General features: G+C 45.8%; 1 protein-coding gene across 1 annotated transcript in view; it reads right to left on the minus strand.

Moving 5' to 3' along the window:
* The window catches only part of pdia5 (protein disulfide isomerase family A, member 5), a 56135-nt gene that overhangs the window by 35058 nt on the left and 1404 nt on the right, over nt 1–19673 (minus strand). Inside the window, exons 2-3 of the mRNA XM_072397493.1 lie at nt 9030–9156; nt 4089–4176 (exon numbers count right to left, since the gene is read on the minus strand). Coding sequence (XP_072253594.1) covers nt 4089–4176; nt 9030–9156 — 215 coding nt within the window. The remainder of the gene's footprint in view (nt 1–4088; nt 4177–9029; nt 9157–19673) is intronic.

The following is a 19673-nucleotide window of genomic DNA, read 5'->3' on the forward strand; positions in this document are numbered from 1 at the left end:
AGACGGCCAACATGCAAACATTCCACCGAGCGAGTTGTTTCTAAATTTTAGAAATATTCATTTAGAACGAGATGGATGAGAGAGCGGGAATTCATGTGGCTGCCATACCAACAACAAGCCAAACAGAGTGTAGGCTCACACACAGCATTTCTGGTAAGAACTGTGACGTAATGGCAGATGGCAGCAGTAAGGGCACAACAGGAGCAGATGTAACCCCGACACATATTAGGAGATGACGGTCAGTCAGCTGATTCAAGCTCAGTCTGCTGCGTTAAACGGCTCAAAAAAACCACCACCAGCGACGACAAAAATCCAGAAAACTAAGACGAGGAAACATGGCACCTCATTCAAGTGAAGCTTTTAGGAGTTTTTGTCCTTTTAATGAACATATTTCAAGGAAATTAAAGCTGCTTAAAAAGACAAACAACAACCAGTAATATGAAGAGAACAGCGTGGATCTGGGTGCTGTGGTGTAACCAGCAGATATCTGAATGTGTCAGATCAAGAGTTCCTTTTCTGTGCACAGACAACAGTTTGAGTGAGGAGAATGAATAAATAAATAGATGGATAAATGTCAAATAATTGTATTCGAGGCTGCACTCAAGTCTGTTCAAATGCGACAGGTCAGTGCTTCTCACACAACAACCACAACACGCTCTGCATATTCATGTTTTCACTGAGATCCGAACAATGCACCACCTCCATGCTGCAAATGTAGCTACTACAGATCAAATTCAACCAAAGCACTGGTTTAAATCAGCCAGCGTGTCAAAGCATCGCCTCATGTTCTCATTTTAAACTGTTCACTGCTTCACTCTTAAAGTATGCAGAGGGGCTGTGGACCTGACTTATTCATCCATTTATAGGTCACAATTAGCGTTCCCTTAATTAGCTGTTAAGCAGTTTTGTGCATATTTATATAAAAACCTGTTTCATTGATTCTTTTATCAAATGGAAGGAATTCAAATCTGATCTGAGCTGCACAGCGTTAACATGAATAAATAAAAGATTAGATGAGCCAGAGCTCTGTAAAGGCAGAGAGTCCCACACACCGGCGCCTGAGACAGCTTAACTTTCATTTGGTCGTGGATGCACGTGACGTCAGTGACTCAGAGAAGACAAAAACAGCATCCTGTTACGTTTCTGAACTGCAGCTTCAGTCACTTTGCCAAAGAAAAGGCAGCTTTCCTCAAACAGAATAAAACAGAAGCCCTGGGAAGCCGGAGTGAGTCACGTTCATTGTGTCCAACAAAGGCTACTTTATCAGGGTTCTGCCCACTGGATGAGCACAAGCAGCTTTCTTTCATCCCTGGGACAGCGTCAGTCCATCCATCTATGGTCCAATAAAGCGGTGAGTGGGAAAGCTGCGACTGGCGTGTTGAATTCAGAGGTTAGTTAACAGGTTGGGTGAGAGGCGTCGATAAAGAGAAGTGAGCAGCGCTCTTCTCATGCTGTGATCCTGTCGCCGGCTGCTCTCACTCAGTTTGCTGCTCGTATTTTTACGACACACACACCGTTTTTTTGGTGCAAATTTCATAACCCAGAATAAAAGAAAACAGCAAATGCAAGACAAAACATTTGAGTTTTGATTTCCCAAAGCTCGGGAATCACTTGCTGAAGAATCCAAACACAATCCAACTCTTGAGATCAACTTTAAACCAGAATGTTTGTGTAAACAAGACTGATTTCCCGTCAGTAACTGGAACCTACCTGTCCAGCTCAAAATACTTGGACGGCAACAAGGCCGTTCTGCAGTTAATATCCAACACTGGAGACTGAGTAAGTTAAAACAAGGATTTCTGAAGTCTGAACAGAACTCGCAGTCTGTGCTTGGCTCGGTTGTGCTCCACCACTCAGGAGGGCACATCTTGCTCTGCTGTGTGTGGAAAAGGGGGCAGCCCTGTCCTGTTCTGCCTTCCTGTATGAGCTCATCCATCCCACCGGTGGAACCCAGTTGGACAACACTCAGGTCGCTGTCATCTGTTCAAAGTGTGTCATCCTGGCGTTGGTGGCGCTCTTCACTGGCAGAGCTGACAGTTCTCACGCTGCGATATGCACTCTACGCTCTTTCTCTCGCTGTCCGCCATCAGCTCTCTGCTGGAGCTTCGATTTGGAACCGGCCCACTTGAGACGGTGGAGAAATATGCCAAATAGCACAAAGCTTTGCTGCGGAGCCTGGCACCACATCCGTGTGTCCTGTAGTGATAAACCCAGTTCACTCCAGCTCCCCTTGTGGGAATCTGGCCCAGAAAGAATCTCTGTTAAGCATTAACACACTCTAGAAAATTCTGGAGTTGTTGGATGAGGAAGCGGAGAGATGAAACCGTCGTCTGCCAGATGAAAAGCAGCGGGTGAGTTAGAATATATACACAAAAGGAAGGATATGCATCATGGAGTGCCTTTGTACTGAAACATGGACACAAACACCTCTGACAATTCCTTCAGATTGTTTTGAACCCCCCCCCCCCTTCTTCTTTTCCATCCCCTGGTCTTCGATCCCGGATAAGCTTGAGAGATTGTGAATGCTGGAATGAGCACTGGGTGTCAAAGGGTGCTTCTCTTCCTCACGGTTTCCTGTTTTATGATACATTCTTTCCTCTCTGGTTCATGCAGCTGATGGGTTGACAGGCAGGAAAAAAAAGAAAAGTGGAACCGAACATCAGATCCACAAGTCAGAGTCACATCAGTGACGAGCAAAGCCTGGAAAAACCCATTCCTGTCACTCATGTCAGGGTCCTGGGAGCATCGAGAGTTTAGCATTCAGCCGGAAACCGAAGTGTTCCACGACACGTGTTTTCCTCTCAGAGAGAAGAGAGGGTGGACCACAAAAACAAAGCAGGACCAGAAACTCTCTTATGCTTTTGGTTTGAACTGTACTGAACATCTGTGGTTGGGTCTTTTACCCGTCTTCATTCAGGATTGGATTCGACATAAATGACTTCAGCAGATCCTTGAAGAAAACCAGCATGTGGCCAAAAACTGAGGCAATGATGCAGGACCATAAACCGAACAACACAATCCTGATGTGACTGCAGTCTCTTCTTTCATAAAGCCCCCACAGAGCCTGCCGAACATCTGGAGTTACCCCACAATGACAGCTCGAGTACGGTTCTAACTGAGGCTGGCCAAAAATTCAGTATTTTATTCTTTGATTGGCTGCTTCTCAAGAGCCAAAAGGGATTCTACCACATAAATCCTTACAATAAGAGAAAAAGGGTAAATTTTACATCTATTTTGAGTTTTCTGAAACCAACGCAGGGTAAAAAACGTGCTGAAATGCACCTCACATTTGGTAAAATGTCCTGAGCTTCCAGCAGAACTCTGGTTGGTTGTTTGGTCACTCTTCTGGCAGAATTAGCTGTAAGTTTCCTGGCATTTGACTGACTTTTAAGCATAAACCATACATTTAAAGGGTTGATGGCAGGACTTTGAGGAGCTTAATGTTAGCCCGGTTCATCCCTTTCACACGCTGTTTTTGCTGTATGCATTTGGTCTCCGACCTGCTGGAACATCCACATTTGTTTCAGCTGTCAGGCTGATGGTTTGAGGCACTAGTTTCAGTGGCAGTGGAACCAACTAATAGAATGAATGACTCCTTATTTCAGAGTTGCACACATCAGGAATAAAAACAGTTGCTCGGAAGGATATGACCAAATTCATATGAAGAAAAATCATCTTTTGGCAGAGAAACATCACCCAGTGTTCTGCAAAAGCCTTCATCGTCATATATCTATTCTCCTTCTGCAGCGTTTCACAAAAAAACACTCTGAAAGCGGAGAATTGAAATGGTATAAAGACGTCTGCTGCATTAGACCCAGAGCTTCAATAGATCTAACAAGTGAGTGGCCGTCTGTTCGATTGTGCCTGCACAATGGAAGCAGGCCTTTTACAGCCCAGTGAAAAAGCCATAAATTGTGCAGCTGGATGGCAGCAGAGACATTCTTGGAAGGAGTAAATTGCTCTGCCTTTTTAAAGGCTGTCAGAAATTTCCCTGGACAAAAGAGGCTGTAATGTCGAAAAAGGCAGGGAGTGATGAAGAGAGACGAATCCGTGTGTGTGCTGCTGTTCTAAATGATCCCTGCACTTACCCACAGTTGACCCAGGCAATGGTCCCTTGGCCCTTTACAGTTTGGGCAACATCGGAGAGCAGTTTCAGGTGGGAGTCCCCCGATGTGGCTGTGGACAGAGAACAAACTCGGATCAGTCCTGTTACCAAAGGACAACCCAGAGCTCTGAGACACAGAGGACACAGTCATGTCAAACACAGTGAGGAGGAGTCGAGTTACAGTGCAGCTCGGTGCCTTGCTAAAGCACCGGGAGACAAAGAAAGAGATGACCGAGTTTGGGTTAGAGGGGTGATGGAGGATCGCTCTCTCATAGCATTCAGAGGATGGGCTCAGGGAAGGGGTTTCAGTTACATCACCTTTCATCATCTCACAATGGTGTCACTATCCAGGAGGTGGGAGGATTCTACTGGGACAGACACTGCGACTGCTGAAAAGATCAACTTTTTGGGGAAAAGGTGAGCAAAGCACAGGTCTGCTGCTTCAGGGAACTCCAGGTTGTGTGAATTCAATCAAGGACGACATTACATTAAGACTCCACCACCAATGAAGACCTTCACAATCCCCTTCTGTCAGATAAAATACACTTTGCTTTCTGTGTTGGGGGGGAGGAAATAAAAATGTGAACCAGCTACAACAACAACACACACCAGAATATTACTGATTTTTATCAGATATGGCAAGCAAAGTGGATTCCTTTAGGTAAAGTAAACAAGGTAATATCCTCCTCCCTGTGTAGCACAATTCATCATTCTTTCACTCCCCCCAAAAGCAAACGGCTTTTATTCACAGCATGAAGTGAACAATTCCTCTCAGTGCTCCAAGCCAACGCTATTTTAGATAAGGGGGGCCCTGCCGTGACTCCCCGGGGTCCCACATCACACAGCAACAAAAACATCTGGCAGTTCAGCATCGGTTCATTAGCACGTACGGTGCAGCAAACAAGCAGATACCGGCTGGCTGTTTATCAGACCTGCTCACACCGACAAGAAAGGCAGCGCATTACTCCAATGCACCTCAATGTAAAAGTGGGGGATGAATAAACAAGGAGGAAGGTAACATGAGTATCTGATTAGGCACCTTTAGGGCGCAGCAACACCATGAAGAACGTTCCTTTTACTGAAACTAGTTGTGGTTTAGTCCCGCCTTGGTTTTTTGCTTCCAGAAAAGGGGGAAAAAGGAGACGAAACCCAACGTGTCAGCGTCCCGATCCCCAGAAGACTGCGTTTCATGCAGTCATCACAAGCTCAGCATCAGTGCCAAAGGTTTGCAGCGCTGCATGTCTGCAGCCTTTGACCTACAGGACTGGTTCACAGCTCCAGGTGGTGCAGTCCCACCAGCAGCTGTTTGTTCACGTCACCTGAAACACGTTAATGTCAGACTGTTGAAGCTTTAACCACATTAACCAGAACAGAACTGACCGAAAGTACACGGCACCGCTGTGTTTACTAAGAGGGAGAAGGCTGTGAAGCGGGCGGAGGTGGAGGGATCGAAACCTGTACCAGCGCCGCTACAGACAGCGATCCATCGCTCAATATGAGGATGTCACATCCAGTCAGCTCGTGTGGGCAGGTATGAGTCATCAATCAGGAGAGAAATCTGTCCTTTTGTGCTCTCCCAGTGCTGGAAAGGTCTAATATCTCCTACTCCTCTCAGGTGGATTGAATTAAAAGCTTCTTGGCTGAGAGGAAACTAGTTGTACTGCGACACAATGGTCGGCTGTGTCTCTGTCTGCTTTAACAGCTGAGCTCGAATGCCATAGGATATTTCCAAGGTCGTTACCGTGACACCGCCAATGATCGTCCCTTCAGACCATCCGCAGGCGAAAGCTTTAAAGCACACTTTATGGCGCTGTGGCAGAATCTTTTAATTAATTCTTATTAGAGGCCGATCAAAGGAAATCGAACTCATTTGGTGTTAAATTCAAAAGAAGACGATAAAAGAGCCATAAAATGTGCTATTACAGTTCTAATCACATATGTACCCGTTATTCTCTCCGTGGTGGAGGAAGTTCAGCATCATAGCTGTTCTAATTTTGTTTTCCTTTGACAGCAAACACACAAATTATCGTTTGTTTCACACCCAAAAGTCAGAGTCCCTCTCAGGGCCCGTGTCCACATGGCGGTTCTTCTCTGGCAGAACGGCGCTGGCAGCGTGCTCCCGAGCACTTCCTGCCAGCATTTCATCAAAAAAGCACTCCGATGAGGCGCTTTTGTTTGTTTTGTTTTGTTTCTATGACAACAGTATCTCCACGGCGCATCTCCCCTTTAACCGCGGTTTGTGATGAGCGAGATTTAACCCTTTGCTTTCCATCATCCACGCCTCAGTCCGTTTGTTTCACACGTTTTCATCATCATGAGCAGCAAATGGAGGACGGCTGATGAGCTTGTCACAACTCATTTTGACAGCGTAGCGCAGGGAGAGCCTGGTGTTTATGCATGTGCCATTTTTAGAAGGAGCCTGTTTCAGGCAGCTTTCAGTGAATCTCAGGAAGACCATGAGCCCTGCAGAGCTTCTCTGTCCCCTGCAGGACAGACTGCAGGTCATTCTCATCCGAACAAACTGTTCTCACACCCTGGGAGTCCTGCAGAGTGCTTTTCCAGCACGCAGTTTACGCTTCTCACGCATGAGCGGACGCAGGACGCAGGACGAGGGCAATACCTTCACTTCTACACCGGTTCCTGAACGATACTTTTTTGGATACCAATATTTCATAATATCAATTCTAACAAAAAGGAAATTACTTTACAAATAACAGCACAAACAAGTTTTATTTTTCAGCTCAGAGGGAACCTCCCAAAGGGATTAATAAAGTCTATTTTTCCAATCCAAGCAGTTTTCTTACAGAAAAAATGAACAACAAATCATTTCCAGAGCAAAACAGTTGCAAACAGGTTGCCAGGTTGGTGTCTAACACTGAGGATACTTTTCACTCAGCAGTTTTCCTTCAGACACATCAACATGTCTGCTTTCTGCAGTATTAAGCTGCAGTAACACTGAGATTACTGCCGGATTTCTCTGAACGTTACCTGTTAAAACGCCGCACACTGCGCCGTCCTCGGTGCTCTGAGATGAAGCCGAGTCCAGTGGTGGAGACTTTTAATGATGCCGCTCGGCTCTGTGGCCACAGGCTGACTGCTGAGAGCAGGAAGGCTGCGGTCCGACCTTCTTCCAGTCAAACACGGAGCAACTTTCTGCTCTTAAATTGATTCTGTGCAGGTCAAATAATTCATTAAATGAGTCATGTTGCTGCCTCAGCAGCGATGACTTTTTGGCACATGTTGCTCTATTGGCATCAATCTTGGTGAAATGGAGCCACGCTTAAGACCTCGGTGGCATCGTTTAACCGGTTCCCAACGCAGATGCACCTGAACCCGTCTGTGGGCGTAACCACAGTTTCCTGCAAAGTGTAACGTTAATACAGCCAATCGAGGGCAGCACGATCAGTTCTTGATCACGTAATTAATCTCTGGGTTACGAAACTTGCCACCGAAAGACGAGGCATGATTTGTTACTTGGTACGACCGAAGCATTTCGGTCGGTGCCTTAAAAGAACCGAAGTTCGGTGCCCAGACCCTACGCAGGACTCGCTGCAGTCGTTTAAAGTCACACACGGTAAAAGGTCTATTCTAATTCCATAAGCTGCTTCATATGTCAGTCATCAACAAGCTCAATCCTGGCTGCTTCTGTGTACACCTTTAACACTCTTTTTGACCGCTGCAGACTGGGAACATGACAGACTTATAAGATAAAAATGAAAGATCAGGCACAGCTGCCGGCTCATTTCAAATGTTTTACGCCACAAAAATCTAAGTTTTCCATCAGCATGAGGCATGTACAACTGTTTATACCTGCAGCTGTGCAGAAATCAAAGATGTGTGTGAAGCAGCTGACGGCTCATCAGCTCAGGGGCGAAGGTAAAATCATACCTGAGCTGCATCCAAGCACAGCTGAAGGAAACCCATGCTGTGACTTCAGTCTAAAGACTTAAAAACTTCAGCTGCTGATGCGTCGGATTCAGACTGTGAGTGAATATAAACCAAACCTCCTCTGATATTAAAAACATCCGTCTTTATGAAGGCGTCTCAGTGCATCTGAGGACTCTGGGCGAGCTCTTTTGGGCTAATACTGATAAAAAAGTGGACGCCGATCTCAAGCTCGACAGTCAGATTAGAGCAGTGGTCAAATCAAGCTTTTTCCATTTGAGGCAACTTGCCGAAATAAAGCCATTTCTGTCCAGTCAGCATTCTGTGACAGTAATCCAGACCTTTGTCTCAACTGGGCTGGATCACTGTAACGCCCTTTATGTTGGGGTTGTGTTTCCTCCATTACTGAGCTTCAAATGAGCTTTTAAAGCTCTCAATGGTCTTGCCCCACCCTACCTGTGTTTGCCCTTATTTACCAGCTGATCAGCTAAGCTCAGAGCAGATCGAGCTTCGACTTCGGTTGCTCTGAAACAGTAGAACGAGCTGCTTTTGCACATCAGACGAGCCTCTTCTGTGCTTGTTTCTAAGACCCATCCCTTCTTGGCCTTCGACACCATTTGAGTCGTCGACTTTCTTATTTCATTGTGTTTATTCCTGATGTCTTTTAGCACTTATTAGGTCTTTTACTGATTATTTATCTAGTCTTTTACCTTCTCTTCTGTACATCACTTTGTTCCACTGAGGTTATTTTACAGACTGGATTAGAAATGCGTCATTTAGATGCGTTTCTCTTGTTTCTTTTAAATGAATCGTTTCCATTTAAAAAGCTGTGACGTTAGAGAAGATATAAATGTTATTTGGTTTTCCAGCACCGCACAACAAGCTCTACAAAGACGAGATGTGTGAAAGACACTGAGATCAAACCGGCGTTTTCCATGAGCCATTCCTATGGCTGCAGCCCTGACATCAGGCTACATAACAAAGAAGAACTGGTCCCTTGGATCCGGTGCAACATGAACACCGATTACGAGTCTCTTACCTGTCTTCGTGTACAGCACCAGAACATTGGTTCTCGTCCTGAGCAGCTTCTTGAAGTCTTTGTGGTCGCTGACTTTCTCTATGAGTGGCGACACCTTCACGGCCTCCGACAGCGACAGCAGCCACACCTGAAACGTGCACACGAACACACGTTAACCACACCCAAACATGCTAACGGGACTGGTTCTTAAAACCTATCACACTGAGCATAGAAACAACTTCAGTGGCTGCATTTGATACACGTTTAATTCCAATGGATATAAGCAGCAACACTCCAGCTCCGTGTGATGGTAGAAAACACTGAGCTGAGCTAACAGTGTGAAGCATCTGTTCTGTTGAGCTTGCACTTAAATCAAAGATGAGGAAAGGAAAGACTGATTACACATAAAGCCATTTCCATGCATTCTAATCCTCTCTGCGCCACCGCCGTTCATTAAAAAGCTTCTCGTTTCTGCCTGCAGGGGAACTAAATTAGACACCGAGCATCGTCTGCTCACTCAGCGGATCCAGGCTGCTGAGTGATATCACCCAGAATGAAAACAAGCACCTGTCAGATTCGTTCTCCATTTTTATTTCTAACGAGATGCTCCTCTGAGGTGAGAGCGCTTTGAATCCTAAAACACTGATATTTGCATGTCAGCAAATTGTATAATCAAAACAACTAAGCCATAAGGCTGAGAAAAAGCTAAAAGAAAGAGGAATGTAATTTAAAGTTTACTTCTAAGCCTGTAAAGTGTTCCTTGATTCATTTAAGAAACACAGGGTAAAGAGGGACTGGAGGCAATACAGGGAATACATTCAGTCTGATTAATATACGAGAACATGCAATATAGAATATACGGATACGGCGTGAACACAACCGTGCACGCTCCCACCCACAACCACCATCCAACCCAGCAGGGATGTTTGAGAGGAGTGAACACCTGCTTACTGTGAGGTGACACGTTAACCGCCACACCGCCCTGCAGCCCGTACGAAGCAGGCGAGGCCGACGCTCAGCCTCACCGAGGCAGACGCTCAGCCTCACCGAGGCAGACGCTCAGCCTCACCGAGGCAGAAGCTCAGCCTCACCGAGGCAGACTCTCAACCTCACCGAGGCAGAAGCTCAGCCTCACCGAGGCAGACGCTCAGCCTCACCGAGGCAGAAGCTCAGCCTCACCGAGGCAGACGCTCAGCCTCACCGAGGCAGAAGCTCAGCCTCACCGAGGCCGGTGAGGTCATGGAGCGAGGCAGACGCTCAGCCTCACCGAGGCTCAGCCTCACCGAGGCCGGTGAGGTCATGGAGCGAGGCAGACGCTCAGCCTCACCGAGGCTCAGCCTCACCGAGGCAGACGCTCGGCCTCACCGAGGCCGGTGAGGTCATGGAGCGAGGCAGACGCTCAGCCTCACCGAGGCTCAGCCTCACCGAGGCAGACGCTCGGCCTCACCGAGGCAGACGCTCGGCCTCACCGAGGCAGACGCTCGGCCTCACCGAGGCCTCCTCATGGACCGAGGCAGACGCTCAGCCTCACCGAGGCCGGTGAGGTCGTGGAGCAAGGCAGACGCTCAGCCTCACCGAGGCCGACGCTCAGCCTCACCGAGGACGATGTCGTAGGGAAGGAAGCACGGGCGGTGGCAGCTTTTGTTTGGGACCCGGCAGAAGCAAAGAGTCGGCTAATTAAGAGTGAGGCTGCAGGACACTTGTTTGGAGGTCATGAAGCACGAGGCAGTGGCAAGATTAGGAGGAGACAAAAGATGTTATTTAGCCAAAAGACTAAAGAAGATTAGAGAAGAGTGCTTCTACCAGAGGGGCTTCAGTGCTGTAAGGGCGGTTTTAACATGATTTTATGGATGTTTTGACACATTTTTGCATGCGGCTCTAGCTCCCCATTAAAATGCTGAAAATGCTCCATGTTTATCCATTAAGGAGCAAGTTACAAGCTGCCTGAGCCAACTTTTAACCTTTCAGACACAAGAGTTTGATCATCTAATAACAGATTTATGATGGAGCTTTTCTCATTTAACCCAAGCAAGCCAAAGCCTTAAATCGACTTTTTCATCATGACTTATTTGGTTGAACATAGATTTTATTCCTGTGCACATCAGGGTATGTGTTGAACCGCTCAGTCGAACATTGAAGTCGTAACGAAGAACGAAAACCGCAGACTGGCGCCTGTTCCTTTGTCTGAGGCAGCACATGATGACACTGATGCCGTTGATGGCTGTGATGAGACGGTTCTCCCACCAGCTGAAGTGTCATCTTCCAGTGACAGATGCACAAAAACAGAAATAACAAGGCTGTGCTGACAGCTTCTGCGTCCATTCAGAGGCCGTATTACTGCACCGCTGAGGATTTAAGCTGGAGGTAGCATCAGAGAAGAGTAATATGTAGTGGAGCTGCAATCAACCAAAGAAATTCTTTTGGTCCACAGAAACCCTGAAATTTAGACTAAAAATCGACTAATTGGTGTGTGTGTGTGTGTGTGGGGGGGGGGGGGGTAACTCAACTCTGACGGAATATAATCGCCCATGAAAACACACAGATATCAGCACAAGAAGGCAATTCAGGGCAAATTACCTTAATTAAACAAGTGCAAACGAAATAAAGCTGCACAGTACTGAAACTAAAGGGAAGCCGCCATCGCTGCGGCGCCTGCAGTTATAACACAAATAAACGATTAAAATACTAAACTAAATACTAGACTAAAATACTGAAATGTGTTTAATGTGATATTAATAGCCTATAACATTGAAATATTACCGTTTTTAGATGATCCGCCATGTTTTAGTCGAGCTGTGAGAAGTAAAATTTAGCATTCGACTTTCTTCCCGCCATTTATTTTGGTAAAATTCTGCCACCCTGCTGCTGACTTTGACATGGACGGTAGAGGAGGACTCACTGTTAATGCTCAAAATAAATAAATAAAAAGAAATATTCAGCAAACCACCGGACGTTGGATAACGTTGTTCAATCTGCCTGTAGCGGGTTGGGCTGATCCAAAACAGGCCAAAACATGGGGGTGTTCTCTGAAAACACCCCCATTAGCTCCTGGTACTTTCCTCCTGATGAAACTAACCAGACTTAAAAATAAAATGATTCTGTAGAAAACGTGCTTCATCTTTTCTGGTCCCGTCATCTCTCCTGTGCTTTCTGGCAAAGTTTATGTACATTTATTTCCCAAAAAAATTTTACTCTTGCATATGAAGATGTATTGTTTGCCTCCTTTTCGTCTGATTCTGCCAAATCAGACCAATATTATATCATCAGTTTAATTATACTACTTGCAAAACACCCATAAGTGTAAATTCTCCAGTCAAAAGGCCTCATTCTTGTTCTTTGTAAAGGAACTCAAACAGTATTTTATGACAATACAACACTTTCAAAATAAGACAGCTGTCAGAACCAATGATCTACGTCTGCTCTTTAACATTTACATCAACATTTAATTCTCTGACCCCCCCCCCATCACTGCACTCGTTCATGTTCTGTTCATGTATTGTTTGTTTTGTAATGAACAATTGTCAATAAAGATCACTTTAGAAAAAAAAACAAACATGGAATTTATTTATTTTTTATTATTTATTTATTTATTTTATTTTTTTAAATCGACCAATCAGAATTATGATAGAACCAGAACGTATCGACCAATAAGTCGACCTGGACTTTACAGCCGTAAAAAAGTGCATTCAAATCACACGAAGGGGGGGAAATAAGAGTTTTATCAGAAAGACGGTTTTACTGCAGGATTTTCTGCCACTCTGATATGGAGAAGAGAGGATTTATAACATTATTGATCTGTTAATGCACATTGTTTGCTAAAAATCTGTAAAAGTTCTGATTTGTTGAATTTATTGGAAAGGCCAAACTGTCACATTCGAAGCCTCACACTCAGAGATGTTTCAGAGTTGCAGCTCTGAGGCTTTGTTGTTCCACTTAAAACTCCTGAGTAGGTCAGAATAGTGTGGCGTGTGCATGATGGTGCACCGTCAGAACCGGGGAGGAATCAGCATACTCGGTGCTTCAGTCTTTCATGATAAGCACCGACTGAATCTACGGATTCAAAGCTAAACGGGTCGCTGAGTTTTCTTCAGGCAGAAGAAGATAATCCTGCGGGGCGCCGCACTGACGGGTCAAATGCTGATATGAACATTTAAATGACCATGTTGCCATGACGACCCACTTTTCCCGCTTAAATTCATAATAATTGATCCTTATCACAAGGTGAGGTTGGTCCACTCAGATTCATTTGAAGATGCTGCGTCCTGTTATCTGTTTTCTATTGATCAGTCACCAAAGTTTGAGCTGATTATTTAATCAATAACCAAACTCCACCTACATGTTCGGATGCTTTTGAAGTAATTACAAGAAGTTAAAACCTGATATGTAGGAAAGGATCGAGTGTTTGTCCCCAGTTTGTCAGCCTTAAAAACCAGAAACAATTCTGCCGTTTGAAAAACTACAGCAAAGTCCCTGAACATTGAGATGGGCTTAAACAAAGCGTACAGGTGGTGTAAAGGTGGCGTAAAGGTGGCGTAAAGGTGGCGTAAAGGTAGCGTAAAGGTGGTGTAAAGGTGGGGGAAAGGTGGCGTAAAGGTGGTAGAAAGGTAGCGGAAAGGTGGCGGAAAGGTGGCGGAAAGGTGGCGTAAAGGTAGCGTAAAGGTGGCGTAAAGGTGGTGGAAAGGTAGCGGAAAGGTAGCGGAAAGGTGGCGGAAAGGTGGCGGAAAGGTGGCGTAAAGGTAGCGTAAAGGTGGCGGAAAGGTGGTGGAAAGGTAGCGGAAAGGTGGCGTAAAGGTGGCGGAAAGGTGGCGGAAAGGTGGTAGAAAGGTGGCGTAAAGGTGGCGGAAAGGTGGCGGAAAGGTGGTAGAAAGGTAGCGGAAAGGTGGCGGAAAGGTGGCGGAAAGGTGGCGTAAAGGTGGCGTAAAGGTAGCGTAAAGGTGGCGGAAAGGTGGTGGAAAGGTGGCGTAAAGGTGGCGGAAAAGTGGTGGAAAGGTGGCGGAAAGGTGGCGGAAAGGTGGCGGAAAGGTGGCGGAAAGGTGGCGGAAAGGTGGTGTAAAGGTGGCGGAAAGGTGGCGTACAGGTGGTGGAAAGGTGGTGGAAAGGTGGCGGTAAGGTGGTGGAAAGGTGGCGTTAAGGTGGTGTAAAGGTGGCGTTAAGGTGGTGGAAAGGTGGTGTAAAGGTGGTGGAAAGGTGGTGGAAAAGTGGTGTAAAGGTGGCGGAAAGGTGGCGGAAAGGTGATGGAAAGGTGGTGGAAAGGTGATGGAAAGGTGGCGTAAAGGTGGTGTAAAGGTGGTGGAAAAGTGGTGGAAAGGTGATGGAAAGGTAGCGGAAAGGTGATGGAAAGGTGGTGGAAAGGTGATGGAAAGGTAGCGGAAAGGTGATGGAAAGGTGGTGTAAAGGTGGCGGAAAGGTAGCGGAAAGGTGATGGAAAGGTGGTGGAAAGGTGATGGAAAGGTGGTGGAAAGGTGATGGAAAGGTGGCGTAAAGGTGGTGGAAAGGTGGCGTAAAGGTGGTGGAAAGGTGGTGGAAAGGTGATGGAAAGGTGGCGTAAAGGTGGTGGAAAGGTGGCGTAAAAGTGGTGGAAAGGTGGGGGAAAGGTGGTGTAAAGGTGGCGTAAAGGTGATGGAAAGGTGGTGGAAAGGTGATGGAAAGGTGGTGGAAAGGTGGTGGAAAGGTGATGGAAAGGTGGCGTAAAGGTGGTGGAAAGGTGGTGGAAAGGTGGTGGAAAGGTGGCGGAAAGGTAGCGGAAAGGTGATGGAAAGGTAAATTTTCTATATTCTTTTCTACCCTTTAGGCTTCAACACTTCCGGTGTCAGAGGTGAAAGGACAAGGCTTTATTTTAAAGATAAAGATATTCTGCATTTTTTCTCCTAAATAAATCCCAGGCTAAACCTGACAAACAGCTCATGGATATACAATACAACTCATTTCCTTTTTTCCTGCTCGTTTTGTGCAAACTCGGGTTACTAAGCTCCACATAAACAGAGGGGTTGGTGCTGGTTACAGGTCACAGAACAGAGTTACAGTTCAGACGCTTCTTGCCTTGAGGGCGTGTTTATTTTATTGACCTGTGCGTCCCGTCTCAGCTTGCCGGGTCAATCCCGACCGATGGCTCCTGATCACTAATCTATGCTCTGGAGCAGCACTCTGTTAGGCACCACTCTCCTCCATTATCGCTGCACTCCTTAACAGATGCTGCAGATGGAAAGCCTGATTGCTGCAGAGCAGATCAATGCTGAAGCGATACAAGGAGAACAGCACATTTTGGTTTAACACCTAAAGTGATTCTTCAAACTGTTACACAGGTATTGGACATGCATCGGGAATGCTAAGCGAGCGAGAGGCACACAGAGGAGAGAAGGAACATCGCAAAATAAAGCTCTTCCAGGTGGTGATTCACTTCACTTTTTCTCATCAATCTGAATTTGGTGAATCCAGAGACTCTGAAATACAGCAAATCAAACAAAGCTCAGCTCCCACAAAGACGCATCTAAAGCTGTTACATCAGAAATGTGGCTGCGCTGCCTCCATCATCTGTTGCAGTGTTATTGTGCTGTCATCTCATTAGTGGGGCTGCAGATATACACCAATCTCACAATATGATACGATACGCGGCATTCAGCCAGCGATTCAATACGATTTAATACACTTTTCTGGAAGATTTTAAAGGGACAGTGAGATTTGACATGAATTGTCTCTGATTGGACTGCTGGTCCGACCTTTGAACCGGAACAACACCACCAGACAAACGGAAACAAACAAACAAACGTACGCGTCAGCGTACGCAGACTCATGTTTATGTTAATATTACATCATCAACCTGCTTATTTTACTTACTAAATACCATAAACACAAATCCAAATTAATTTTTGAGGATTTCAAACAATAAATTACAACAATCCTTTATTCTATAAACAGAAAAGCCATCAAAACCACTGAGATATGCACTTTATATAACATTTTTATGAACTAATTTATCACTGTTTTGTATTATGTTAATGTTCTGTATTTTCACTGATTGTAACGTCTGACTTTTCAATAAAGTTTGCAAAAAAAATTAAATAATCGATACTATAATCGGGAAACAAAATATCGATATATATCGCGGCATCGATAAAATCGCTCCCCCCACCCATTCAGCTTTAACTTTGTTTGTTTCGGTCAGTCTCACATCGAAGCAAGAGAAAACTGGTGAAACATGTGGGTGAATTCGGGATAAAGTGGGGCTCGGTGAGCTGATGAAGTGCACCGGAGCTCCATACGTTAACCTCCCTCATCTGCCATGAAAAGTGATGCCTCACATTAAAAATGTGGCACTTAAAGAGCAGCAGGTGCCCAGAAACTGTGACAGATCTGCTTAATAAGAGGCATCCAGCATAGGGCCAGCGCTGAATCAGCAACAATCCCACCAGTGTTTGTCATGTGGCTCCCTGACTAATGAGCCAGTCAGGTGTGTGTCACCAGGTGTGTCTGATCGTAAAGGAAGCTGCGCAGCACCTGATAACACAAACTTCGGCTTTATGGGAGCCATCAATTATTAAGTTGTAGACAAATCACATTTCAGCTACCTGGAATGAAAATAATGTGAGAAACTTCGACTTCCAACATGCTGCCGAGCCACAGCTGAGGGCCAAAACGTATTATTTACCCTAAATGACCCACTGATACCGACCAAAATGTTCCCACAGAAATGGAGCGTGAGGCCAAAGCTGAAAGCAGGTCATTTATTTGTCCTTTCATCAGATATTTAGCCTTAAATGATGACTGTACAGATTATTAAGCATCACATTAGAGAAGTAAGCCTGATGCAAAGTGAAATGCAGATGTTTGGATGGCCTCACACTAAGGAGTCAGTGCTCAGCTCATCTGCCACATGAGAAGGAACTGAAAAGGTCTGAGCCTGTGTTGGTTTTCTGCAGCTGTGGATCTGATGTTTGACACCAACATTCATTTGTTAAAACTAATATGAGCAGATTTTAGGGGTGTCAATGAAAGTATTTAATCATGACTAACTGCACATCTGTATTCATTTCAGATACATCTGCAGAAGGTCAACTAATGTATGCCAACGGTGTCTGGATGGGTTTCAGAACAACTTGAATTCTGACTGTTTTTCACCATAAAGCCCCGGCTGAAGCAAAGTCGAGACGTTTTGTCTCTGTCCATCACTGCATCGCTAAGCTAGCGTCAGCAGTGCACCGTGGGGGCTTTCCCTCAGACTGAAACCGGTAAAGTTTCAGTTCAGGCCTTATTTCAGCAGTGAGGTGCACCGAAGCCATGTCAGAACACATAGTTACAGAATGTGATCGTTCACTGGTGCTCCTCTAACTTTGTGATGCCTTACTTGATATGAAGGCCTTGACTCCTGCAACCCTCTCCTAACTGGTCTCAAGCCTGTGCTGGATCTTCCAAACTGAATCCCTGTCTCTGGCTCCATCAAAGGTAGCTGAAACTTAGGTGTCATGACTGATGACCAGCTGACCTTCAAAGATCATGTCGCCACCGTCACTCGATCACGTTGCTAAACATAAGAAAGATCAGACCATACCTGACCCAACACGCCCCCCAGCTCCTGCTGCAGGCCATGGTTCATCACCTGCAATGCTCTCCTAACTGGTCTCCAGCCTGTGCTGTGAAACCTCTGCAGATGGTCCAGAACATCACCCCTCTGTTCATTGAACTCCTCTGGCTGCCCTTAGCATCAGATTCAAGTCCCTGATGTTAGCTACAAAGAGCTTAATGGAGCGGCTCCATCTACTTGAATGCTCTTGCAAAGGCTTCTGTCCCAACTGGGTCCCTCCGTTGGTCCCAGGATTGTGGTCTAGCAGCTCCTACACCACGCCTAAGACAATCCAAACTCTGTTCATGTGTCGTCCCACGATGGTGGAATGACCTACCGAGCGCTACCAGAACAGGGGCGTCCCTGTCTATCTTCAAGAAGCTCCTGAAAACCCAGCTCTTCAGAGAGCATCTCCTATCCCAGCACTTACCTTGTACTTCCCTCCCCCCTCTATCTCTGCACTTTATCTTTCTGCACTTCCTTCTATGCCTGCACCCTATCTCTACTCTGTCCCCTCTGACAGAGTCGGACTCCTGGGTTCCTTCTATGGAGCTTATTGTTAGCTTTTTATAAAGCTGTTATATCTTCATTTGTAAGTCGCTTTGGATAAAAGCGTCTGATAAATACAGAAACAGAAACATAAAGGAAGAAGACAGAGCTCAACGACCAGCGACATAGTTTAAAGTAATAAATCAACTTGGAGACATCTACAGACTTTTTTAAAGTCGTTTCAGGTGTTGAAACCTCGGAGCAACAGAATAATCTCCACTTTAAATCTCACTTGATAGAAATGGCTTTACCTGCAATCTGCAGCCTGGTATGGAAAAGGTAAAGCTAGTCGAGAAGCCATTACTCATCGTTTGTGGCTGACATGTATGTGATAAACAGTATAAAAGTCCAAGATGGGCCACTCACACATTTCATGACAAAGAGACTCAGTCAGATCAATACGACTGCTTGTGTTTAAGAACAAATGCAAACCAAATGCAGCCATGTTGGATCATACAGCAGCGTAGGGACTCATCGGATCTTTACCCATTAATCATTACTAAATCGAACTGTGAGGCCAGCCAAAGACGGACATCTTCACCCAGTGAGCCTGTCGGGCTGCAAATTCCTCCCACCGTCCAAAGACGTGCACGTTACGTGGAAATGAGTGTGCACGAATGTTTCCCTGCCTGTCCGTCACACAATGACAGCCGATAGGCTCCAGCCTCACGCGATCCCGAAGAGAAGAGGAGGAAGTCCACACCGAGAGGTGGACATGTTGCCTGGAGACACCATCCATGAGAAAATTTAAAAACACGACTCTTCAGGTCTGGATCGTGTCTAAAATCCCTGCAGATGCCAGAAAAATCTGCTTCTGGAACGCATCAGCAGGGAGCTGCGTGCAGCCAGCATTATTTCTACATAAAAACACCGAAAGCAGGCTGGAATCGCACATATTGATTATGGCGGCCTGAAAAAATGTGCATCATTGACAGCGAGACAACAGTTTGAAGTTACCAGCTACAGGCAAGCGAACCGAAGCCTCCACTGAGTGTCTGTGGAGGGAGTTGTGATTAAGCTGTTGTGACAGGCAAGCCTCCATCACCCAGACAACTGCCATCTTAAAAAGGCTGCAGCGCTTTTTATCACTTCCCCGAGTGGACTCACCTACATCCAGCCCACACTGCCACTTAGAAACATGACAAACACACACTCCATCACACGGCCCCCGTCAGCCATTTTTATTTCATACAGAAATGAGAGCTGAGAAATAAATACAATACAAGAAACACCATCCCAGAGCCCAGGGCATCGTCTCCAAACTCCTCGCCGGGAGTCGACGGAACGCTTTTTAAACTCTGAAAATTAAGTGATGATTATCAAAAGCTGGAGTGGGTCAAAGACTTCAGACAATCACTGACTGGAGCGGATTAATATCACCAGAGGGAGATTATCTTAGGTCATCTTCTCTTGCTCCATCAGGCTCGCCCCCATCAAACTGGGTCATGTGGCGTAAAAGGGATCTAATTCCTGCACATTCGGCTGCTAATGTAAACACCGCCAAATTACAGCCGAGAGGGAGCACTTTAACCTCATAACGGTGATTGACTTTCAGTTAC

Source organism: Leuresthes tenuis, unplaced genomic scaffold, assembly GCF_036924035.1.
Source record: "Leuresthes tenuis unplaced genomic scaffold, fLeuTen1.0.hap1 SCAF_12, whole genome shotgun sequence".
Taxonomy (NCBI): Eukaryota; Metazoa; Chordata; class Actinopteri; order Atheriniformes; family Atherinopsidae; genus Leuresthes; species Leuresthes tenuis.